The sequence below is a fragment of the Pinus tabuliformis genome, chromosome 3_1, assembly GCF_031772625.1.
Source record: "Pinus tabuliformis cultivar Carrire ecotype Pingquan chromosome 3_1, CPIR1, whole genome shotgun sequence".
Taxonomy (NCBI): Eukaryota; Viridiplantae; Streptophyta; class Pinopsida; order Pinales; family Pinaceae; genus Pinus; species Pinus tabuliformis.
Genome location: NC_142301.1, coordinates 441,773,611 through 441,800,762, shown reverse-complemented (window position 1 = coordinate 441,800,762; position 27,152 = coordinate 441,773,611). Strand labels below are relative to the sequence as shown.

Below are 27,152 nucleotides of genomic sequence, written 5' to 3'. Positions count from 1 at the left end.
CTCATTTTCTCCTTTGGTTATGATACGGAATTAATGGCGAGTTCAATGTATACTGGATTTTACTTTCCTTGTTGTATGTTGTTGTATGGATGAGTAAAATGGGCGTGGGTGTTCGGACGCGACATATGGAATTATTATTGTTGTATCAACGTGATATATGGCTTACTATTCTAGGTGTATGGAGACGGGCGAGCACAATGGTGGTGGTATGGCGGTGCCTGGGGAGTTGGATGGTAGTGAGGGGCGAAATTTGTGAAGCGGAAAACGACCACGCGTACAGAACCAGGGCAACGACGTGGTGGTTGTAGGTGGCACAGGGTTAGTCGACTCGGGATGGAGGCATACAGCGGCGATGGATGGTTTACAGTCGTAGGCATTGATAAAACAGTTGCAATCATCAACGACACCACGGGTTGCACCCAACGGCCCAAGTGAGTTTTATTTTTATTTTATTATGTTTTTTTTAATAGTTTTACTAACTCTTTTATAAACTTCTTTTTATATATTGATTTTTTTTATCTTTCCCTTTTTTTATATAATTTATTTCTCTTTTCTTTCTTTTTCTTTGTGCTCTTTTGCTTTATGGACAAGTGCCTAAATGATGATAGGTGTAATGGAGAAACTCCAACTCTGTAGAGTGAAATGCTTCAATTACACAACAACAAGGTTGACGGAAGGTTGATGGCCAAGAGTTAGATTACACTGGCTATGTGCATTGATTGAGCAGCCAAAGAGGATTGAACAGATCTAATACCCATGTAATGAACACGGTTCGTATATACAACAAGATTCTGAAAATATCTTAAATATAAAAGTATACATAATAGGAAAATGTGTGTGTGTGTGAATACGGAAGGTATATGAGACGATGGTTTTATTACAACTTAGGGTCCCATACATATAGCTAAGTAGGTACCCTTTCACGATCATTCATGTCCATAGAGACACGCCTCTTCAATTCTAATTGTTGGTTAATTAATAATTAATAATTAATCATTATTATTTATATTTATATTATTTGTATTGTTTTTTTACACGTATTATTCATAACCACAAATATAAATACAAAGTTCTTCAACCGCAAAACATACATAACATCATGAAGAAGTATGGTTTCCCCATAATACAAATGAAATGTAACAGAACCAAAGCCCCTTACAAGAAAATTAGAGTTGTCCCCAAAAATGATTTTTCGATTAGTCTCCCTCTCAACTAGATTTGAGAGGACTTCATGATACCCAAATAAATGTATAGAAGCCCCACTATCTACCAACCAACTATCACATGAATCCGAAGGAGAGGAACTAGAAAGATAAAAAATAAGAACATATTTAAATTGAGTAGCAGTTGCATTATTTGCATACCTTGAGATCCTTGATCTCTTTTGAGGACGATGGTGTCTTCATGATCATCAGGAACATCTCTTCTTCTTCTATAATCTCCTCTTCTTCTATCATTAAACTTGTTGTTGAAGCCATGATTATTGTTGTAGTTTGACCTTGGAACATCTCTTTTTTTCTGACAGTTTCGGGCATAATGACCATGTCTGTGGAAATTGAAGCATTCAATTCTCCTTTCTCTTGTATTGGAGTACTTTGATTCAGGGGAAATAGTTCTTGAACTAGATGGTCTTCCTCTTTGTTAAGTTATGGTATGTTCTATGCTTATAACAGTTTACTTCTTTTCCTTATTATATTCCAAAGATTAGTAATCACACGTACATAAAGTAAAGTGCATATAGAACATTAAACGATCGAAAGAAAACAAGCCAAGACAAGAGACACAAGATGTGGCAGCTAGCCAGGGACAAACCCCACAATGTGTGGGGAAACCCTTTAATCAAATCTTCTTTTATCTTCAATAATTTAGCAGAGAGAAATAGTACAATAAATCTGATTCATATCAGCAGTAGAAAACCCTAGATCAACAGCATCAACATTAGCGGCTTCATTATCAAACTAGGGCAGACCATATCTCACAAATCGACCGTCGGATTGACTTCATTCCACCACCAAAAGTTTCGGCTTCCAGAGGAGGCTCAGATGAACCTACATCGCAGTTCAGATGAGGAGATCTTCTAGGCCACACAAGTCAATCTTTACTTCTGCAGTTGCAGCTTCAGTTTCAGCAGTTTCCGGCTTCAAACTAGGGCAGTCGATATCTTGCAAACCGTTCATCGGATTGACTTCATTCCACCACCAAAAGCTGCGGCTTTCAGAGGAGGTTCAGATGAACCTACAGCGCAGTTCCAAAGAGGAGATATTCTAGGCCACGCAAGTCAATCTTTACTTCTGCAGTTGCAGCTTCAAATTCAACAGCTTCCAGCTTCACATGTGTGAGAGAGAGACCCATTTCAGCGCAGTAGAGAAAAGACTCATTTCTGCGTAGTAGAGAGAGATAGAGATGTGATGAGATGAGCGAGTCCAAATGAGGAAAAGTCCTCTTATATTTATACATAACGTTGGTGGGTGAATAGATGCGAATGTTGGGCTTCTGAGCCTACGAGTTGTAGGTCTGCTTGATAATAATTCCATAATCAAAATAAATTCATATCTCCATGAATACTTCTCGGAATCGGATGATCTTTATATCAATCCTACACCTCTCGACGAGAGGAATCTAATAAAAATATTATCAGCCATGAATAAGATGACCTACATGAAGTTTTTCCCTGGTTGCCAATTTTAACACTCCCTCTCAACCATGGAGAACTTCATCTGCAATCTATCTATCGGTCGTTACTATTCATCCATCAAATGCACTGCCCTATACAACCTGACCTTTGCCCTGCTATGCTCTATTCTGCCTGTTCTGCTTTTTCTTGTTCTACCCTGCACTGATCTGTACTGTTTTGCTCTGTTCTGCTCTGCTCTTGCATTGCTCTGTTCTGCTATGCTTTTGTCCGAATTATGAAGAAGAAGAAATGATCGAGGATGTATCATACTGACTCAAAGTCAGTCTCAGAGTATGTACCACTGGTCCCAGACCAGTCTCAACCAACCCGAAGTCAGCGTCATAGTGAGTACAACTCCACTGGTCCTAGACTAGTATCATCCTCCACTGACTCAAAGTCAGTCTCAGAGTGCATACCACTGGTCCCAGACCAGTCTCAGCCGACCCGAAGTCAGCTTCATAGTAAGTACCACTCCTACCACTGGTCCCAGACCAGTATCACAGTCTCAGAGAGTGTACCACTGGTCCCATACCAGTCTCAACCGACCCGAAGTCAGCGTCACAGTATGTACCACTCTCACTGGTCCCAGACCAGTACTGCACTGACATGAAGTCAGTCTCGGAGTATGTACCACTGGTCCCAGACCAGTCTCAACCGACCCGAAGTCAGTGTCATAGTATGGTACAACTCCTACCACTGGTCCCAGACCAGTATCATTGATCCCAGATCAATGGAGGTCATCCTAGTGTAGGGAGTATGGTAGATACACTGATGCATCCATCGGTACTACTATGGTCCCTAACTTCATTTCTCTGCTCATTGATCAGATGATAGGTACTTCCCATGAGTCCCAGACTGCATGGGTAGGATGCCTCGACAGGAGAACTAATCAATCCTGTCCTCACAGGAGAACACATCAATCCTGCTACAATCGCCGTGGAGAACACATCAATCCAGGCTGCCATGGAGAACACATCAATCCAGGCCTCACAGGAGAACTAATCATCCTGCTACACAGGAGAGCGAATCATCCTGTTCCACAAGAGAGCGAATCATCTTGTCCCACAAGAGAGCGAATCATCTTGTTCCAGTGTGCACCACTAGGGGAGGGTGAGTCACCCTGTGGTCATATGTTGCTCCAGTAGGAACCGCAAGCCCTCAAAACTCCCAGAGCTCAATATATGCAACATGCAGGACCCTTGTACAAGGGTTTCTTGTCGACTCCAAGTCATTTGGGAAATCACAGATTAGATCTTTCCTCGGGGCTTTGACAAGGTGTATCAACCTATACATCATCTTAATGTGATGGAGCTTCCTTGCTCATCAACTTACCATATCCCAGATGATGTCTATCTGCTGGAGCAATTGACGAATACGGGATTCCTCAATAATCGAATCCCACCTCCGGTTGTTACAGAGAATCACAGTGGTAACCAATGTAAATCCAAATAGCTCACTGAAGAGCTTTCGCAACCAGACTGCCTCACACGAGGTTATGCTAGCAACAATATATCCTGCTTCGGCGATGCTCAAAGCCACCGACTTCTGCTTCCTGCTCATCCAGGATATCGAAGCAGATCCCAAGGTGAAACAGTACCCAGAAGTGCTCTTACGGTCCACCACACTACCTGCCCAATCAACATCAGTATATCCAAGTGGTCTCACATCTCCGGCAGTGTATCTTAATCCATGAGAGATTGTGTCCTGAAGACATCTCAGAAGATTCCTGGCATCAATCCAGTGAGGCTCAACTAAATATAAGCTCACAATGCTAACTGCAAAACATATGTTCGGATGGAGGTTCACCAAGAACATCAATGCGAATGAGTTTTTGAAACTCAAAGGCATTTCCCAAGTCTGGTTCGACATCACTACCATATAACTTCTAAAAGTTAAGATCCTCGAGGTAGTCACAGGCTTGCAGTCCATCATACCGAATCTTTCCAATATATTTACCACATATTTTCCTTGAGATAGGAAAATTTCCCTTGGCTTCTGCCATACTTCAAGTCCTTAGTCCTTCATTTCAAATTTAGAAGCCATCTCCCTCTTACATTTGTGAATGAGAGGGTTTGCACCTGTTAGAAAGAGGTCATCCACATACAACACCAATATGAGAGGTTTGTCATCTTCTACCTTAAAGTAAAGGTTAGGATCAGCTTCACTCCTAGTGAATCCCAGCTTCATCAAGTAGCTATCGATCCTCTCATACCATGCTCGGGGTGCTTGCTTCAGCCCATAGAGAGCCTTCTTCAACCTGCATACATGAGATTTTCAATCATAAATCTCAAATCCTTCAGGTTGCTCCACATAGACCTCTTCTTTGATAGAACCATGCAAGAACACGGTCTTAACATCCATCTGATGTAGGTTCCATCCTTGTGAAGCCACAAGGGCTATGATCAAGCGGATGGTCGTATATCTGGCAACAGGTGTAAGTATCATAGTCTATACCTCCCTTCTGAGATAAACCACGAGCAACAAAATGAACCTTATACTTTTCCATACTTCCATTTGCTGCATGCTTTATCTTGTAAAGCCATTTTGAAGTAACAATTGTCTTGTCCAGGGTCTGGGAACTACTTCCCAGACATCATTCTCCATAATAGACTCATATTCTATGGTCATAGCATCCTTCCATAGTTAATGCTTGATGACATTTGAGAATGATGAAGGTTCATTTTGTATGATCGTGCTCATGATGGTCAGATATCCCCGATACTTGTTAAGTTCCTTACTTTGATGGAAGGTTCCTCAGGGTGCAGCATGTCCTTCAGCATCATCAAGTATCCCCCTAAGCCATGAAGGCCTCTTCCTAGAAGAGGAAGGCTCATGTGGATGAGGATCAATCGGATCCATGGGTTCTTCTACATCAGGCATTGATTCATCATCCTTTTCTTTCGGTTCCCTGGTGTCGGCTTCTTGAGAGCTACTCAAAGTCAGCAGATTGTCCACCTTGCTGAGAGCCATATCTTTGTCAAAGGTGACATCATGACTAATCACAACCTTCCTTTGACCGATGGTGAACATTTCTTCAGGAGTTTAGGAACCCAATGCTTGATGAGGGCATCGATTTTGTACATATACAGCGGTGATTGTAGTTTCAGCCCATAGAAACTTTGGAAGTCTTTGATCATGTAGCATGGCCCTGATAACTTCCGTCATCGTGTGGTTCTTCCTTCCCACCACACCATTCTACTCACGAGTATGTGGTGTAGTAGTCTCCCTCTTAATGCCAACCTCAGGTATGCCTGAGTAAACCACTTGTAATATATCGGAGGTCTTGCTTTGGCTTGAGGGGAATCGTCCCCTTTTGAGCTTTCCTTTGGCACATCCCGGACATACACCTTCTTTCTCTACTTGGAATTCGGGCATCCCTGTTACCATCTGTCTTACATCGGGTAGAGCTTTGTAATGAAGGTGGGCAAACCTCCGATGCCAAAGTTCGGACTAAAGAGTTGTGTCACAAGACATGACACCTAGCGGACTTCCATCGACCTGATATAATGAATCAACACTAAACCCAAGAGTAAAAGCATCTTTAACATTATTTTTCCATATACATACATTGCCATTGCTGAAGGTTACCTTGTAGCCTCTGTCTTCCATTGCCAAGATGGACACTAGGTTCCTTTTGAGGTCAGGTGAATTTAATACATCCTAGAATTTCTAGCCTTCTTGAATGCTTGTCCTCTTCCTTGATTCCCAGCTCTCCTCTTACCTTTGCTGTTGAATTTGTCATTCCTTTGATTGCCATCAGAGGGATTTCGAGTCGCACCACTGCATACTGTACCATGCTTTTCTAATCATGATTTTCATCATGCTGCCCATGTCCATGATTTTATCCATCGTAATGCTGCTCAAACTAGTGTGCATCATCATCATGCTATCTTATATGTCCATGATCTCATGTTGCCCTTTATGTCCATGATCTCATTCATCATGATGCTCATGATCTCATACATAGTGACTTGCTTTATCGCAAATGTAACATCGTCATTTTCTTCTAGCCTTAGGTCCAGCCTTTCCTTTTGATTTAGTCCCGGAATTATTTCTTTTCTTTGCATGAGAAGAAAAGGCAGCAGGAGGACCTTTAGGCATGGGCATTTCTTGCACTTCTTCCCTTGTTTCTTCTTGAATGCATCTAGCCATTAATTCCTCGAAACCAGGAATTACATTATAGTTCAAAAGAGTAGTCCTGAACACATACTATTCAAATGGAAATCCTCCAAGAGTTGTGAGTGCCATTTCTCTATCAGTAATAGTTTCCCCAATAGATAGGAGATCATTCTTGATCTCGGTGATTCTTAAGAAGTATGCTTGCATACTTTCATCTTTACCCTTCTTGATTTCCCTCAGCTTATTTCTAAGAAACAAAACTTGATTTGCATCATTAACTTTAAATAAACTCACCAGTCTATCGTAGATTTCCTTGGAGGTGTTCAGTTCAGAGATGTAGGCCACCAAGTGCTTGTCGATAGAGTCCCGGATGATCTTCTATTGTTTTGACTTCTCCATTTTTTCATTTGTTCCAAGCAGCAGCGGATGCATTTGATGGAGGCTCAACAATATTGCCTCTCACATGATCCAACACTCCTTGATTCTCAAGGGTTAGATCGATAGACATATTCCATCCGTGATAGTCAGCTTTCTCACGGAGCTTGTCTTCAGCAGGAAAGAGTGTTGAGGACCCCATAGTTCTTTTAGGATAACCTTGCCAATCTTCTCTTCGATGATTGCTCTTGCTCTTGCTCGGGCTTTGTCTTCACCTCAGCTCTGATACCATGTTAAGTTATGGTATGTTCTATGCTTATAACAGTTTACTTCTTTTCCTTATTATATTCCAAAGCTAGCAATCACACGTACATAAAGTAAAGTGCAGATAGAACATTAAACGATCGACATAAAACAAGCCAAGACAAGAGACACAAGATGTGGCGGCTAGCTAGGGACAAACCCCACAATGTGTGGGGAAACCCTTTGATCAAATCTTCTTTTATCTTCAATAATTCAGCAGAGAGAAATAGTACAATAAATCTGATTCATATCAGCAATAGCAAACCCTAGATCAGCAACATCAGCATTAGCGGCTTCATTATCAAACTAGGGCAGACCATATCTCACAAACTGACCGTTAGATTGACTTCATTCCACTACCAAAAGTTTACGCTTCCAGAGGAGGTTCAGATGAACCTACATCGCAGTTCAGATGAGGAGATCTTCTAGGCCACGCAATTCAATCTTTACTTCTGCAGTTGCAGCTTCAGTTTTAGCAGTTTCCGGCTTCAAACTAGGGCAGTCGATATCTTGCAAACCGTTCATCGGATTGACTTCATTCCACCACCAAAAGTTGCGGCTTTCAGAGGAGGTTCGAATGAACCTACAACGCAGTTCCAAAGAGGAGATCTTCTAGGCCACGCAAGTCAATCTTTACTTCTGCAGTTGCAGCTTCAAATTCAACAGCTTCCGGCTCACATGTGTGAGAGAGAGACCCATTTCAGTGTAGTAGAGAAGAGACTCATTTCTGCGTAGTAGAGAGAGAGAGAGAGATGTGATGAGATGAGTGAGTCCAAATGAGGAAAAGTCCTCTTATATTTATACACAACGTTGGTGGTTGAATAGATGTGACTATTGGGCTTCTGAGCCTACGAGTTGTAGGTCGGCTTGATAATAATTCCATAATCAAAATAAATTCATATCTCTATGAATACTTATCGGAATCGGATGATCTTTATATCAATCCTACACCTCTCGACGAGAGGAATCTAATAAAAATATTATCAGCCATGAATAAGATGACCCACATGAAGTTTTGCCCTAGTTGCCAATTTTAACACTCTTCCTTTTCTCTTCTTGTCCTATGCAACAAATGCACATGGCTCTCCTCTTTCATGCTTTTGAATCCTTCTTCTAGATATCATATTGGTTTCCTCTTAAGTGCATTTGTCAATAAGCTTATCAAATGTTGGGAACCTGTCATTGTTGCTTATAGTAATAATGAATGTCTCCTAAATAGGAGGGAGGCCTTGAAGTGCAATGAGTACCAGCTCCCTATCAGGCATAGGTTCTCCAACAATCTGAAATTGATCCCTTAGTTGGGAGATCATGAAATATCACTGGAGAGTCTCCCCCTTGTTCATTTTGATGTCCATGAGCTGATTTTTCAAGGAAATAATGTTATTCAAGTTATTGACCTCGTACATCCCAACCAACTTATTATAAATATCCTTGGACTTCTTCAACTTTGCAATGTAAATAAGAAAATGATCTTTCAAAGAATCAATAATTATTTTATTTGCTTTGATCTCACCTTTCTTGTACTTGGTCTTTACAACATCATAAACAATTTCTGGAGGCACAGGTACCTATCCTTCCACATATTCCAAGGCATTATTTTCATCCAAGGTCAATTCCAACCTAATCTTCCAAGTAACAAAATTAGATGAGTCATTCAACTTCTCTGAATCCTTGAAGTACGAGGTAAACATCTTGACTAAGTCAACTAGGCTCCTTCAACTCTTTCCAAAGATGATTACTTATCTCATCTCCTTGGGCTTGTCTTCACTTTAGCTCTGATTCCATATTAATTTTCTAGTGTTCTATGCTTAATATAATCGCTTATTCCAATTCTTCTTCAATTAGCAATCACGTTTCCAATAAATTAAATCTTCTAATGGTAGTAAGAAATTGTAGATAGAACAGTAATTCAAATGCAATAGAAGACAACCAACAACAAAAACAAGAGACACAAGATTTGGTTAAAGACTAGGGAAAAAAACCCAAAAGGGGGAAAACCCTTTCAAAATTATTCTTCTATTAGATTGTCATCAAAAGTTCAACAGAGAGATACAATGTTTCAATTCATCATTGATTCAGGTCAACAACTTTGACTATCCAATTCAACTAACCAATATTTAATGATAGATGAGCCCAAAAGTCCAATTTGATCCAAAGTCAAACTCTACAATTTTTTGTCAAAGTCAACAACAGTCAAAGATTTCCTAACTAGTGAAAATTCAGAGATCAAACTACCTCCAAATTAGTACAGTCAACAATCAAAATATGTGGCCTCTTTGCTAGCCAAATCCAAGTCAAAACAATCAACAAAAGTGAGGAATTTTGTAGAATTTTTCTACAAATCAGCTAGCTCTGGTACCATGTAGAACTTTTTCTATAAATCAGCTAGCTCTAATACCATGTAGAAATTTTCCACTTGTAGATCACATGGTAATGCAATGTACTAAAGCAAAACACTTGATCTACTTCTACAAACAATTTAACGGAAGCTTAATCAACCATGAGCAACATCAATAAGAACACATATAACTAATAGGAATGAATCAATCACACATAACACAGAATAATTTACCCGGGGAGATCACCTGCCTAAAACCTCATATCTGTATTATTATACAAGTGGAAATATAGTCCAGATTACACAAAACCTTAGCTTGGAAGCTATCCAACTTTCAGTGCAATCCCTCTGCTGCTCATAGACAGTCAAAGGCTTCTCACAAACCTTCTTCTCAGCCCTCCAAGCCTCCTATTTCTATGCATAGTTTTCTTGGGTCCTCCAGCTGCAACCTGTGTGATTCTCACCTCACACACAACACTAACCTATGAAATAACTGCACAAACCTGAAGGAGATAAATCCTCATCATGGATGAGCTTCCTTTATATGGAAAATATTCATCCAACTGATAGTACACTGTCCCTTCTCTAATCTCAACTAGGCCTCTGTCAGAACTGACATGCAACAGTTATCCATGAGTGAATCCTCAGTTATCTAAAATAATAGTTGTCACATGCATTCAAGCATTAACAAACTATATTTTATTATTTTAACAACTTGTTAAAATAATCTAACTGGACTTGACTAGTTATAACTAAGTCAACTGATTCTCTCATTATAAAATTCATACTTATTCCCTCAATCAGTGGAACAACTCATGTGCATGCTCACAAAGACTTCAAATTCAAATTTCCTTAACTAATTAACTCAACTGAATTAATTAATTAATATTTCCAATTGCTGTTAAGACCAAAATTAATTTTACTTCCTATAAATAGACTAGGGACTGCTATAAATAGGAAGGGACCCAGAAATGCTATTTTTAGTAGTTTCACCTCTCACCCAAAGTGGCCAATGACCTCACTAGCCAGACTGCTATTTTTAGACATGCTATTTTTAGGACTTCTATTTATAGCACATTCTAAGTTTAACATTTCTTGTTGCACATTTTTCAACACTCCCTCTCAACAAGAAAGGCTTCCTCTCGAATCTGATCCTGTAACTCTAGAATGTTCTGCATGCAACACATCTACCCAATCCACTTGCTCCAACAGCACTTAGAACAAAACACTCCCAACTGACCACTCTGTTGGGCTAGAACATACTCTGATGCTGAAGGTCTACCTGCTGCTGACAAGTGCTCCCTCTCTGACATCTGTGCTACTGCAACATCTCCATGCATTTTGCACCATTGCACACCTCTATGTGCCACCTAGCACTGTGCAAAACACTTGTGCCTCTTGCATTGTAGTAGCCTACTAGCTATGCGTTGTCCTGGGATTCCCTGCACTGTCGCTCTCTTTGCTGCTCCATCCACATCTGTCTCTACCCAATCAATCAGTTCCTGCTACTCCACATCGGGGCTCCCATAGCAAGGTCTCATCCAAGAGGTTAGGTATCTCAAGGATCCTGCCCCTCCTCCTTGGGACGATCACTCCACATCGCCCCACCTCCTACCTGGAGGTATGGCTACTTGTGATCCCTCAGCCCACCTGGCTCGAAATTTCCCCCTACTGGGAGGTCTCTGCATGAGGAGATGTCTCTACTCGATATCCACTCAGCTTCCCCTGTTGTGGCTGCTCCACAACCTCCTGAAGCTGCTGCACCAATCATGGCTCCTCCACAATCGTCTGAGACTTCTTATGGTTCTACATGTTGAGAGATAATATACCCTCCCTTTCAACCACCAAGTTTCTAACCTTTGCCTTGCTCCTCAAGGATTTGTATGCATCTTGTACTTTAAGTGCATACAGGTTCTTGGCTAGCACACCAATCTATTTCCACTTTCCCGCCATCACGAAATTTTCTAGAAAAGGAGTTGATTTTAAATCGATGATATCTCCCTCATTCGAACTCTGATTTAGTCGATTTTTTTTTTTTTTGATTTTGGGTATTTTTTCCGCAAGAAATCCAAATCTGCTATTTATTTCTGAAAACTCTTGGTCCAAAAACTCTTGCTCTGCAAACTCTTGGTCCAAAAACTCTTGCTCTGCAAACTCTTGGTCCAAAACTCAAAACTTTGAAATCTCTCTCAGTATACTGTTCTTACTTGATCACCTGTACTCCGATACCATGTAGAATTTTGTAGAATTTTTCTACAAATCAGCTAGCTTTGATACCATGTAGAACTTTTTCTACAAAAAAGCTAGCTCTGATACCATGTAGAATTTTGTAGAATTTTTCTACAAATCAGCTAGCTCTGATACCATGAAGAACTTTTTCTACGAATCAGCTAGCTCTAATACCATGTAGAAATTTTCCACTTGTAGATCACTTGGTAATGCAATGTACTAAAGCAAAACACTTGATCTACTTCTATAAACAATTTAGCGGAAGCTTAATCAACCATGAGCAACATCAATAAGAACACATATAACTGATAGGAAGGAATCAATCACACATAACACAGAGGAATTTACCCAGGGAAAGCACCTGTCTAAAACCCCATCTCTATATTATCATACAAGTGGAAATATAGTCCAGATTACACAAAGCCTTAGCTTGGAAGCTATTCAGCTCTCAATACAATCCCTCTGCTGCTCATAGACAATCAAAGGCTTCTCACAAACCTTCTTCTCTGCCCTCCAAGTCTCCTATTTCTATGCACAGTTTTCTTGGGTCCTTCAGTTGCGACCTGTGTGATTCTCACCTCACACACAACACTGACCTTTGAAATAACTGCACAAACCTGAAGGAGATAAATCCTCATCATGGATGAGCTTCCTTTATAGGAAAAATATTCATCCAACTGATAGTACACTGTCATTTCTTTGATCTCAACTGGGTCTCTGTCAGAACTGACATGCAACAGTTATCCATGAGTAAATCCTCAGTTATCTAAAATAATAGTTGTCACATGCATGCAAGCATTAACAAACTATATTTTATTATTTTAACAACTTATTAAAATAATCTAACTGGACTTGACTAGTTAGAACTAAGTCAACTGATTCTCTCATTATAGAACTCATACTTATTCCCTCAATCAGTGGAGGAAATTAAGGATAAATTCCTCAATCAGTGGGACAACTCACGTGCATGCTCACAAAGACTTCAAATTCAAATTTCCTTAACTAATTAACTCAACTAAAGTAATTAATTAATATTTACAACTACTGTTAAGACCAAAATTAATTTTACTTCCTATAGATAGACTAGGGACTACTATAAATAAGAAGGGACCCATAAATGCTATTTTTAGAACTTTCTATTTTTAGCAGTTTCACCTCTCACCCAAGGTGGCCAATGACCTCACTAGCCAAACTGCTATTTTTAGACATGCTATTTTTAGGACTTCTATTTATATCAAATTCTAAATTTAACATTTCTTGTTGCACATTTTTCAACAAAAAGTTCAATCAAAGAAGAGAGAGATTGTGGTCAAACTTCAAAATTATTTGCAGTCAACTATGGTCAATCTCTGTGGTCAACCCAAGTCAAATTGCCCAGAAAAATTGCCGCCTTCACCAATCAATTCAGCCTTCCAAAATCAAAATTTTCCAAGTCAAAGTCAATGGCTAGTCAAACTATCCCAATCAAAAAGTCAATGCATAAAACAGAGTTGTCCTTCCCTTCACACGTGTGAGCTCAAACCTCCTTATTTCAAACTTGTACAAACTAATCAAATGAAGAGAGAAGATGTGATGTGTTATGATGCTCCAAAGTGATGTGACATTGTGCTCTATTTGTGTCTTAAGGAGTTGAATTAGCGTGCCGAGGCAGACTTGTACTTTTGTGCACATGTGGGTTTCACGTTAAAAAATATATTTTTTCTTAACCAAATTAGATTCTTCCAAGGGCTAGTAGGGGTCTTTCTTGATGCAAAACATTGTCCAATGGAGGGAATTTGTCCCTGAGCTGCCAAATTAACATATTTCTAGGGTTTCTTCTTTCGTTTCATACCTTGCTAGGGTTTAGAAACCCTGGATGCTAAGACCTGTCACTTACAAATTGTAAAGTTCTACAACCACCCAAGAGAGTTAGTTACAAAACCCTAGATTCATCAAGATCTTGTCATGTTAGAAAATGCAAACTCTATGCAAACCCTAGAACTTTCATAGTCATGTTGCAAAACCCTATTGATATCTTTTGACGTGCCTTTTATTCATTTCATTACATTACAAAACCTAATCAACATAGCAACAGTTTCCATCATTTTAAAGCAAACTTATTTTCATGATCATCACAATGACCTAAAGAATAGAAATTTTACATACCTCTTTTGAATTTTACATGTGCTTTGACTTCTCCAACCACATAACTTTTGTTGGGCTGCTAGCTTCATCAATAGTTGATATATATAAATATATATACCGTTTCTCATATTCTCAAAGATGAGTTTTAAGTACTTCATGTTTAGAGATAATCTTTGTTTCTTTTCTAGAGTTACGGAGACAATGTGAGCCATAGTATACATGTCTCGGGAGAGAATGCAAGCTATAGGATTTGTCAATTGATTATTTTCATAATGTGCCTTGATGAACCACAAAGATAGGTCAACGAGCCATATGTGAGTTCCTCTTAGTACTCATTGTGATCCATGGTGTGTCACAGGGATCGAGTCATTGAGCATTGATGCCACTATGTTATGTATGTGAACCAATGAGCATACCATTGTATCATGCCGCCGAGCGAGCCAAAGAAATAACGAGCAACTATGTGGTTAATACAATCCAACCACTATGTATAAAGAGCCATATATAAGTTATGAGACTGGGTCATAAAAGTGATACCACAGTGTCAGAGTGGAAGCCATAAAGGCATGTAAACAAGCCATCAACGAATCACCAAATACGAGCCACAAAGCATAATGTGTGATGTTAATACAAAGACAAGTGATGTCATTACACAATTAAGTGATCTACAAAATTCGAGTCATAATAATATTCATATAGATTTGAGTTGATGTCGTATATATCCACGCCACTATATATAAATGATGTTACTTCCCCTGTAAATAAATGATATTACTATAATATATCAAACCCTACCAGAGTGTCATACTACAAAGCGATGCAGCACATTATAATCACGTTGTTGGAATTCGATGTCATCTCAGAGGAATATAAACCATATAGAATGCGATCATTGTGGATAGAACAATGCAACGTTTACAAATCAATGGCACTGTGTGATGAATGCAAAACGATACCACTGTACTATGTATACAACGACCATTGCTTATAGAATGATGCCAACACTATGCAGAACCATGTCACCGTACAGATATATTTAAGGCGGGCCTTAGAGAGATTAGAGACAAACCATTTGTAAGAAAGCGAGCCATCGATATCATAAAACATCAAATACAGTCCTTAGCGAATTGAAATCGAACTACTCTGTAATTGCAAACCTCAGAGGACAAACCACTGTTGAGCGTCAAAATTGTATACAAGTCAATGTTCACTATAATGCGAGCTTTTCCACAAAGAATGCAAATATCATACGAATCTTCCAAAGAGATTGCCATTCGGATCACATAAAACACTACTATACAAACTTGTTGAGCTTTAAATCTGTGCCACCATACTAAGATTATACACTACTTTAATGCGAGCCCAAGAAAAATCCGTGTCAAGCCACAAGATGCATTATACTTCAATCGAGATGCCAAGAGAGTGATCTCCAGGCCTCCTTATTCAAACCTTCCCTCTGATACCATGTGGAGAAATCGAGAGGTTTGCAAATTAGATTAGATTTTTTTTCTTTGATAATTGCTTGTCAAATTTGTTAGCTTCTTATTAATTTAATCATGTTCTTCTTCATCAAATAATTATCAAATGGAAGGTCATAAGGAAAATAGTGAACACAAGATATAGGTTTCAAGCCAAGGCAAAACCCCCCAAGGCGAAAACCCAGAAAAAATCTCTTCTATAGATTTAGATCAAAGTGAGATGTCCAAGACCCATGACCACAAAAAGACTTCAACCCTCTAGATGCCAAGTGAAACCCCCATTTCTGCACAACAAATCCACCAGCAAGAGACCAACAACAAATCTTTAACAAGAGATGTGATAAGGCAGAACTTCCACAAATCAAAATTCAAGAGAAACCCTCCTTGAGTTTCATACTTTGTCCCTCCTTTTCTTCAGTATTCCACTATGCGATATTTCAAAACCATTCATGTGAACTGTGTCCAAAATGAACTCCAACTTCCTTCTATTTATACTTGTTCAGAGAGGTTGGAATAGACATGTCCTTTGGGTTAGGGCCGACTTAGCATCTAGAGGTAATTTTGACCAAAATACAATTTGAAATATATTTTTTTCCTTTTTCTTTACGGTAGGTCCAAATAAGACTTTCTCTTTGACTCAACAAATCCTAGAAGCCTGAAAAACATGCTTATCTAAAATAATAATTTGATTTGAACATGAAACCCATGCTTGAAAAATAATTTTGCTTTTGCTTTTGCTTTTGACTTTTACATATAATACAAATTATGAAGACCAAACCTAGTTACACTTTTCAACAAGAACAACCTTCCATTTGTGTCTTTGTCATGACTATATCCACCCAATAGACCGAGCACTATCTCTATTCCACCATCCTTTCATTTTTCTTTCACCTTTTAAACCTATTTTGGTGGAAATTTCTCTTCATGTCACCTTACACTCAGCTTCAGTTTCCAGCCACCCTAATAAGGGAAGCCTCCCTTGAGCTAGAGAAGAGCTTGCCCGAGGAGCACAGGAGGATTGGCAAGGTGACAATTGTTAGTGTCATATTCACCCAAATCTATCATCTTAGTGTCTAGGGATTTTACACATATAAGATGACAAATTGAGCGGTAACAATAGGTATCATCTCAAATAAATGAGGTTGGAACTTTAAAACCAATCAATATCATAATTAATTAGCATCTAGTGTAGAGTAAAGTTCTTCAATTTCTATAATATTAGATCTTATAGTAGGTATCATCCCAAATTAATAAAGGGCGGAACTTTAAAGCCCATCAATATCATAATTGATTAGCATATAGTGTAGTGTAAAGTTTTTCCGCGCACAGAAGTGTAGACATAGGTTATTACTTTCATTCATTTTGGCTTTCAAATATCTATAGGTTATTACTTTCATTCATTTTAGCTTTCAAATATGTATTGGTTAGCATACTAGTGACATTTAACTTGCACACATGCACACCTCCAACCATCCAACCTCATTGGGGTGATGCATTTGTGTATACACACATTCAAACCAGTGTTTTACGACTCCGACCAGGACTCCGACTCGGCCGAGGATCGACTCCGACTCCGACTCCGAATCGGTAATGACTCGGCCTAGTCGATTTCAATGACTCGTTCGTTGTAAAAAATACATTAAATATTTTTTTTTTTTATAAAAAAACATAATTTTAAATATTTTAAACATAATTTTAAAGATTTTCATCCATGTTTCCAAACACATAGCATTATAATATAGATGGAAGACAACATATGATCAAAGTAGGCTCATGGAGCTTCAATTTCCAAGAGGTGAAATACCTTCCATCTCTTCCACGGAAGGTCACAAACTTGGTATCTAGAGATTTACCATTGATCCTCTATGCAATGATTAAAGTCATTCAAAAATTCAAACCACAGCTGGCACTCAGACACAAATGACCTAAAAACCAGGTCAAGTCAAGACATATGTGGTCTGACCCACAGACCACTGTCAACTGGACACTCTCCAGTAGAATGCCAAAGTTGTCCATTTCAGCTCTTTTTCTGTTTTTGTGAAGGGATTTTTGATTGGTGAGACCAAACTCCAACAAGCAGCTAGGACACAACTACAACATACCTCTACTATTTTTAGGGTAAACTAAATACTGCAGATTTTCAACAGCAATAGCATCTCAGGCACATTTTGTGATTTTTGTTGAACTAATTTGGGGAGCTAGGGCACAAATTTGCACTTCTCAGGCTGTTTTCACCAGCTAGCTGTTAAGGCAAAACTTTATGATCTGATTTTCAAAGAATCAAGCTTCATCTTGTCACTTCTATGGCAGCTAGAGCACACTTTCAGACCTGATTTTTCACCAGAAAGCACAGCTATAGAACACTTTAAGCATATTTTCAGCGTTGGTTTCTTCACAACCAAGTTTTTCATTGCTAGGGCAGCATTTTTGTTAAGTTTCCGAGATCATTTTGAGTTGAAATAACTCATTTTCAGATCCGATATTCTGAGCAGGAGAAGGGCATTCAGCTGGCCCTCAGTCCTAATATATTTCGAAAATATCAACTTCAGATTTGACATTTCTCAGACATGGCTCGTAAGATTTATAATTATCATTTTCCCATTATTGCTTCATACCATGGTTCATGGCATACTTTATGCATTGTGTACTTCATAATAAAATTACAAACATCCAAACAGATTAATTTCACACCACAAATCCAAAAAAAAGTGAATAAAATTTATTTTTTACGCTGCCCTGCCGTTTTCCAATGACTAGGCCTGGTCAATACGGACTCGGCCTGGTTGACCGAGTCATTGATGACTAGGCCGAGTCATTGGATGACTCGGCCTGGTCATCAATGACTCGGCCAACCTAGCCGGTTACTTGGCCTGGTCGTAATTTTTTTTATCGGCTCGGTTTGACCAGGCCGTTTCCGAGTCAACTCGGCCTGGTTGTAAAACAATGATTCAAACTTCATGAGCCAATAAATAACAGAATTAATTAGCATATGAATATAGTGTACAGTGCTTCAAAGCATAGAGGTGCAGGGATAGGTTATTACTATTCCTATGTTGCACGGGTACCCGCACCCGGGGGTGGGGTTCTCGAACCCGTTCCCAGTTCCCGCACCCAAGTACCGGATTCGGGTACGGGTTCTTCCCAGACGAACCCAGAAGAACCAGGTTCTTCCATGAAGAACCGGGTTCTTCAAAAAAAAAAAAATTGGGTTCTTTTCCTTTAACGGGTTCTTGGGTTCTTCGGTTTGGGTTCTTTGGGTTCTTCATAAAAAAAAATTATATTAAAATTTTAATTTTCAAATAATTTTTTTTATTGAAATTTAAAAAATAACTTATAACAAAGGTAAAAAACTTAAAAAACCCTAAATCTTTAAGACTTTAACTCTTTATGAACGCACACAAGCAAATATCTAATACGTGATTACTGATTTCATTTAGCTTTTAAGTTTTTTCCATTTGGTTGAGGTTTGAGTCGTCCCCGTTTACCATTTCCAGCGGCAGTGGGCAGCTTCAGCAGCAGTGGGCAGCTTCAGCGACAGTGGATAGAGCAGCTTTAGCGACAGTGGTATTTACAAGTTTTCGTTTTCAATTTTATTATTCCATGAAAAAGTTTCACAAGACCCGCATGTGAAAAATATAGGTGCATTATATTACACATTTGAACAGTGAACACCAACAAGGGCTCAACTACATTAAGCAAAATTGCCGGAATGAATGTCACAATTTCTTGCTGTTTCGAACTGTCTGCAACATGAGCCACAACTGTCAGTCCACTTTTATACACTCAATTGCCTCCTACAGTTGCGGCATAGTCCTTCCTCCTTGTTGTTGTCAAACGTTGAGCTGTAGGGCTTGATTCATGCCACTGTTTACACAAAACAGCTCACTGTTCACTAAGGAACAGACCTCGGCCTCCCTATGCAGACTCCTGTACCCAACCGAAGCCCTAAACAGAGATGACAATGCCACAAACTTACCTCTACTCAGCCCAGACTTGTTAAATTTTTAATTTTTTATACTATATACTACAATATGAGAAGTATACGTTTCAGTTCTTTTAACCTGAAATAGTTGCAATTAGATTAATAAAGCGCAGAAAATCTTCATCATTTTTTGCATTAATGAATGGCATTTCATAATTGCATTCATACACTGAATATAGCTCTGTGCTATTCTTTACAATATAAACCGTTTAGTGAGAATGTATTTCAAATTTTCAACTCAATCATCTACACAACATTCAAGCTAGTTCATTATCTACCCTCTAACAATGGTGTTGCTTGCCCTTGCAATGTAATTTCACCATGGATCAACAAAATCCAATTAAATGGTTCAGAATTTGTTCAGGAAAAACAGTTCATAGTATATATATTTTAATTTTTGAAAAATTGAATCATTACATTTGTCATTAACATATAAATTCTGTGGGTTTTTTTTAGGCTTGTGGCTACATTAAAGTATAAATTATGGTTGCTGGCAGCATATATTTCACTGTTGTCCCACCAAACACACAAGGCAGCCCAATAAAATAAAGTTTAAAATGTTGAGTCTTTGAGAACTCAGAATACTTTAGGATTTTTGAGCGTACTCCTGAGTTTGTAGGAAACTTGGCTAGTGTATCTCAGTCAGCTGTGTGTGACAAAATCTGTCCCATTTAAATGATTATCATTAAAGTTTTCTTGTTTAAAGTTGAAAAAATATACAAATTCAAATTTCATATATATTATTAATTATAAATTTATAATTTATAAAATATAATTATTAAAATTTAATATTATTATATTACCCGACGAACCCACGCACCCTGTTTCCAAAAATGTCGTCCCTGTCCCTGTCCCCGTCCCAGTGTCTGTCCCCGCACCCACGTTTCCTGGGAACATAGTACTATTCATTTTTCCTTTAAAACCCCATTTGGTTAGTATACCAATAACATTTAATTTGCACAAATGAGGAGTACATGGAGGATGACTAGTTTGTATACACAAATTTAAACCCTTGGTAAGGTAGGTGATGAAGGGGTGAATTTGGTTAGTATACCAATAACATTTAATTTGCACAAATGAAAAGTACATGGAGGATGACTAGTTTGTATACAAAAATTTAAACCCCTTGGTATGGCAAGGTAGGCGATGAAGGGGTGAAGGTATACATTTGTGTGAAAAGTAGAAAGACATTTACAATGTCAGCATGAAAAATTGTATGTCCAGTTTCTCAATTTTCAATTTTCAGTGTGTTAGGAGAGAACTTTGTGCTTTTTGTAAAAAAACTTGTCATGGTAATTTTACATCTTTAAAAACTTCATTTATGATTTTAATTTTTTCAAGGAAATGCACCTCCTAATAAACCCACTGGTCACTTTTCCTCATTCCAAGGATGCTACCCAAAGTAGACCAACCAGTTGTAGTTTCAGTAACCTAACCTGACAGAGACATCGAGCAGGGCCCACATTAATCATAGAGATGGCCAGCCTCCAGACTTGGCCCCATAACCTCCTGCTTCAATTCAAGCATAGCACTCAAACACTCAAGCTAACCCACCAAGCTAATTTGGTTTTAATTATGATTATGACATTATCTTGCCACTGTCCAAATAATCTCATTTAATTTATCAAGCTTTTGTGAAATGATTATTTTTTTGAAATTAAACCCACCAAGCTAATTTGGTTTTAATTATGATTATGACATTATCTTGCCACTGTCCAAATAATCTCATTTAATTTATCAAGCTTTTGTGAAATGATTATTTTTTTGAAATTAAAAGACACTTCGACAAGCATTTGCAAAGTAAGAATTCTAGAATTTATTGTTTGTTTCAATAATGCCTACAATATTGCATGTGCACATATTCATACGTTTTCACATTAAAGCCTCTCAAGCTAGACAGTTAACCTTGCAACAAAATTTTGTCATGATTTCATTTTTGTGCAATGCAGTTAGCATGGAAGATTGTCTAGAATAGTTTGTTTACAGAACCCTTCACTTCGCCCTTGATAAGAAGAGAAATACATTGCAGTCCAGATATGCTCGTTAAGAAATTTGATTGCTATTAGTTTGTAGAACTTCACAGTGGATTTCCTCAAAACCTTGCTGCTTTGAAGCAATTGTCGCATTCTGCATACGACTTATAATTCTGCATATGATACTGCAATTTCAAACGGAAACAAAGCTCTTGCTCCATGGAAATTACAGCTGGCATCAAAGCCATACTTTAACTTTTACACACGTATTCAATAAAAAAGACTAGATTTTAAGCCGATATGGATCAAATTCTGAATCAATGGGCTAAAATAACTTCAGATACAAAGCCATTTGAGATGGTGATCGATCACTATAATGGAAATTTTGATCTTTGGCATTTCTATGGCCCCATTATTTAAACAAATGCGCCAAATATCTACAACAGGAATGGCATTCAAGAACTTTAGAACTCATATATAACAAATATGGAAAAAGGGTGGTTTTGCAACCCTCCATCATCAAGAGGCCATCATTTGCTAGTTACCAGACATTACCTTTTTAATGAAAATTTCCTTGACTTTGTCTCAAGCAAACAGAGATTTTTCATCAAGCTGAGCTATTTTGCTATGGTCCAGTGTACCATTACTCTTTGCATCACTTCTAACAGCTGCTTAACCTGGAAAGGTTTGCACGTATATGCATCCATTCCTGCTTCGATGCACTTGTCCTTGTAACCCTGAATGGCATGAGCAGTAAGTCCTATTATAGGTTTTCGAGGATAGCCAAACTCTTTTTCATTTTCTCTGATTAGCTTTGTCGCTTGCAATCCATCCAACACTGGCATCTGAAGTATTAAAAAGAGACTTTAATATGTTAACAAGCATAACCCCATTCTGCACGGGATAAAAGATATATACATTGCATAACAATAAATCACCATGAACAATAAAAATAATTAATTGTCTCAATCATAGAAAAGAGAGTTTAAAACGATGTTGCATTGACTTTTGAGGGCAGGAACTGGGGTGGCACAGATTTCAGGAATGGCTGGAAGGTACCTACAAAGGTATAGAAGGATGGGGATGGCAAAAAATATTAAAACAATTAACATTTAATATTCTAGAACATGGATGATAGGGCTGTGTAGAACACAATAAGTGGCAATCCTTAAATAACAAGTCTGAAAGACCTTTTCTGCATAGAAATTAAAACCCCAAAAAATCCAAAATAGATAATAGGGTACTGTGACTGCAAAATCTAACACTTTAATAGAGAGCCTCACTAAGCACTCTAGATCAAGAGAACAATCAGTCACCACTATCACCTTAACAACTGCTCACCTGATGTTTTGTGATTAGATACTCTCCTTACAAAGGAGGCTTTCCCAATGGATCTCAGAGATTAGATAACCCAAGTACTCCCAAGACAAATCAGTGATGCGAACATCGCAATTTTTTCGCAAAGAAGATTTTATCGACCAATTTTTTCGGCAATCTTTTTATTTTCAAAAAATCGTGGGGGCACAAAACAGCGATTTCTTAAAGCGAAATTTAGTTTCTTTTTGCTCAATTTTTTCAGACAGAAGGCAAGAGTGAGAGCCAAGGAGGATGAGAACTCATCTACAAGGGCAAGAGAGGAGAAAAGTGAAAGAATTTAGCATCCCAAGAAAAAAAAATCAAGTTTGGACCAAGTATCTTCAGCGAAGCATGTTTTTCAGGTATGGGCATCAAATTTGGCATTTTTTTTCGTTTTTTCTTGTTTCTCCTTGGGTTTCTATTGCCCATTTATTTTTCATGATTTTTGTTTGGATTTGATTGTGCTTTTTTTTCATTCTTGTTGCATTTAGTGGAGAGGGTTTATTTTGGTCAAAAATGCAAAAACTTGATTGTTAGATTTATATGTTTAATTTCTTCTTGTGCCCTAACTTTCATCCATCATTTATGCTTGGGTTTGAATGTGTATTTTTTGCCATTATTGTTGCATTGAGTTGAGGGTTTTTATTTTTGTCAAAAATTCAAATTGTTGTATGTAAATTTTATATTTATTTTTTTAACTTGCAATTCTTCATGTGCCCTAAGTTCAAACTTCAAACTTCAACTCACGTTAAAACCCAAGAATTCAACAAAGTTACAAACATGCCAAGGAAATTGGCCCTCTGTGGGAATTTGGTGAACCTAATGGGGGGTTTGACAGATCGAATTTGAATTGCAAGTTATGTGGGCATCATATGACAGGGGGGTATACACACTAAAGTATCACCTTGCCCAAGTTCTTGGACATGAGATAGGACCTTGCTCAAATAAAAATCTAGAAATCATCTGAAGAGCCCTCAAATCATTGGAAGAAATAGAGACAACCAAATTGTCCAAGACAGCTCTGAAGAGTCAAATAGTAGCGAGTAGAGTGTCAGAATTGGTAGGTGACCGTGAGAGTAGCAATGGTTCTACTTCACCATCAACATCTTGGGTACCTCGTCATTTTTTGTTCATAGAACCACACCTGATGCACAATCGTCTATCTCATCAGTTATTAAAAAAATGGAGAAGGAAGAAGCTAACAAGTTGTTGGGCAAGTTTTTTCTTTGGAGTGATTCTTTTTAGCATTGCCAATAACAATCCATTTTTCCAGCCAATGGTTAATGCTATTGCTATTGTTGGCCCAAGGTAAAAAGTCACTTCATATGATGACTTTAGACGGCGCATTCTTCAAAATGAAAAGGTTCATTGCATTAAGAGATTGGAGGAGTTTAGGGAATCATGGGCACACACAGGATGCACTGTGATGTTAGATGGTTGGACCGATCAAAAGGGTAGAAGTCTTATTAACTTCTTGGTTAATTGTCCCAAAGGGGCAATGTTTATGAAATTTATTGATGCATCTGCACATATCAAAGATGCACGGTTATTATGTGATTTCTTGGATGTGTTCATTCAGGAGTTGGGTCCACAACATGTTGTCCGAGTCATAACGGACAATGTAGCAAATTATGTTGTTGTTGGCAAGATGTTTATGGAGAGGCATCCTAGCTTATTTTGGACACTTTGTGCTGCACACTGCATTGATTTGATGTTGGAAGACATACGAAAAATTCCTTTTGTCAAGGATATTCATCAAAAAACATTATAAAATTTATATATAATCATGCAATTGTGCTTCATTTGATGAGAACATTCACCAACAACAAAGAGTTGGTGCACCATTCCATTACACGGTGTGCCACCATTTTCTTTCAGAGGAGTAGCATGCTTTGGCATTTAGCCGCAAACCATAGGGAGATGCCATATGCAGGTTAGTTTCATACTAGGAAAACTTCTGGGTGGGAGTGCAGGAGATGTGTAGCATTACTGAACCCTTGGTAAAGGTTCTTCGATTAGTTGATGGAGACAAGCCCGCAATGAACTACTTGTATGAGGCCATGGATAGGGCCAAAGAATCCATTTAGAGCTACTATGATGATAAGGAGGATGAGAGGTTTGAGAAACAACTACTCCTATGGAAAGTGATTGATGACTGATGGAACAATACACTCCATCATCCCATTCATGCTGTAGGGTTTCTACCTGAACCCCACGTTCTCTTACTCCTGTGGTTCCTTATTTGATGTTGAGGTCATGGATGGACTCTTCACTTGTGTTCAAATGATGATGCCATTCTCCAGCAAAACGTGCAAAAATCTCCAAAGAAATGGAGATATACAAGATGGCAGGTGGCAAATTTATCTTTGACATGGCTATTGTGTTGAAGAATCTAGTGCAATTAGGTGTAGAGTGATTCTTCGGAACTAGATAACAATTTGTGAAGTCTTTTTACAATTTGTCTTTGTTAGCTTAATCTTCTTCTTCTCTTATTAATGCATGTGTGTGTACTTCATCAAACTGCTATCAAAACATAAAACAAGAACACAAGATATTGGTTCTCTGCCAGGGCCAAAACCTCTCTTCTCTTGAGAGGAAAACCCTTCGGTAAGTTTTCTCTTATTGAAGCTTCTTTTTTGATCAATGCCAAACCCTAGACCCTTGACTAGAAGATCCTCCAAGCACAAGTCAAGTCCTTCATTTTCTCTGCATTATGTCTCCTCGACACTTTGTCCACCTTCTTTCGGGCACTTTGTCCTCCTTCCGGCACTTCGTTCTTCCTTCCACTGTTAGTAGTCCTTCTAAAAGAGACATTTATCTTTTGTACTTAGTGAGATCCTTCACCTAAGGATACTACTTCCTTCTCTTGACTAACAAAGTTCCTTCTTAATGTATAGTTGTTTGACTATACAGTTGCCCTAGTTTTTCTCACATGTGGTATTTACTCTAGAGAATTATGGTCCTTTTCCTTCACTAGAGAGATAGGCTTCTTCGCTTGACTTGGGAGGCCTTGTAGGCCTAGTTTCAAGCCCAAACAACACTAGCTCATGGACTGTTTGTCCCTATTGTCATACCCGCAGACTTGACCTCCTTTTCTTCACACATGTGACTGTTTCTAGCGCTAGAAACAGTCCTCTACCTTTTCTTCCTCCTTACTTTGCTGCACTTTGGAGACCCTTATAGACTTTTCTCCCTTCTCTTTATCTCGGCTTCTTCCTTCGCTAATGTCAGAGATACTTTATTGACGTTGAGAGGGAGTGGATGTTGATTTTTGGGTAGCATCGCATGTGCTCTAGCTCCGAAATTTTGTGGAGGGGCTAGAACACATGAGATCACCAAGACCTAGAAATCGTTATGAGAAATTCCACCCGGAGTGCATGTTATTCAACAAATTAATTATTTTTAATGGTGCCTAACTTAAAACTTAGGAAATTAAAATAATTAAAGTGAATTAATGTAAATATAGGTGAGAAGCTTCTAAGTGACGGGGATCAAGTCTAATTTAATCTCAACCGTTGATTAGAGATTAGATCAAGGTCATTGATTTGTCAATAGGAAAATTATAAAGGAAGGCTTGGGGTCAACTGGAGAATACACACAAGTAGAGAAACACTTGACCTAGATCGAAATTTTTGGGCGTGGTTTGCTGAGAATTTCGGAATAAGCTACTAGTGCAGAGAGGGGCAGTTTGGCAGCGGGACTTTCGTCCAAGGCCGAGAATACATAACAGAGAGGCAACGCAGCACTCGGGAGAGACAGCGCGGCTCCAGGAGGGTGACGCAGAGGCTGGAGGACTAACGCAGTCACGCAGAGGCAACGTTGGGGTTTCTAAGAGGAAGATTGAGCATCAATTCAGTAGATCGATTTCTGAGCTAGGAAAGCTCACCAGAAGGGTGATGTAGCTCCTAGAGGAGGTGACGCAGTCCCAGCGCAGAGCTAGAAGCATCCATCGCTACACAACATTGGGGACAATGCAGTCACTTGTGGGGTTTGTTCATCCAGTTGTTGGATCTCCATATAGAGGTACTTCTGTCGGGTTTATTCTCTGTTGGGTGAGCCGGATTTGGCACCCTAGTTATCTTAAAAAATCAACATAATAATAAAACCCTCATATCTGTTGCACCTGTTTTCCCACACTGGGTCTTTCCAAGGACGTTTAGTCCAAAAATAAGTGTGTCCTTTATGCGGTTGTCTCATTTAT

The 27,152-nt window shown here is 38.6% G+C and overlaps 1 protein-coding gene across 1 annotated transcript in view; it reads right to left on the bottom strand.

Moving 5' to 3' along the window:
• Positions 1 to 21,659: 21,659 nt before the first annotated feature.
• The window catches only part of LOC149187648 (histidine protein kinase NIK1-like), a 328,474-nt gene continuing 322,981 nt past the window's right edge, over positions 21,660 to 27,152 (bottom strand). The window contains exon 8 of the mRNA XM_089411420.1: positions 21,660 to 22,440. Within this exon, the coding sequence (XP_089267546.1) occupies positions 22,213 to 22,440 (228 nt within the window). The 3' untranslated portion in view covers positions 21,660 to 22,212. The remainder of the gene's footprint in view (positions 22,441 to 27,152) is intronic.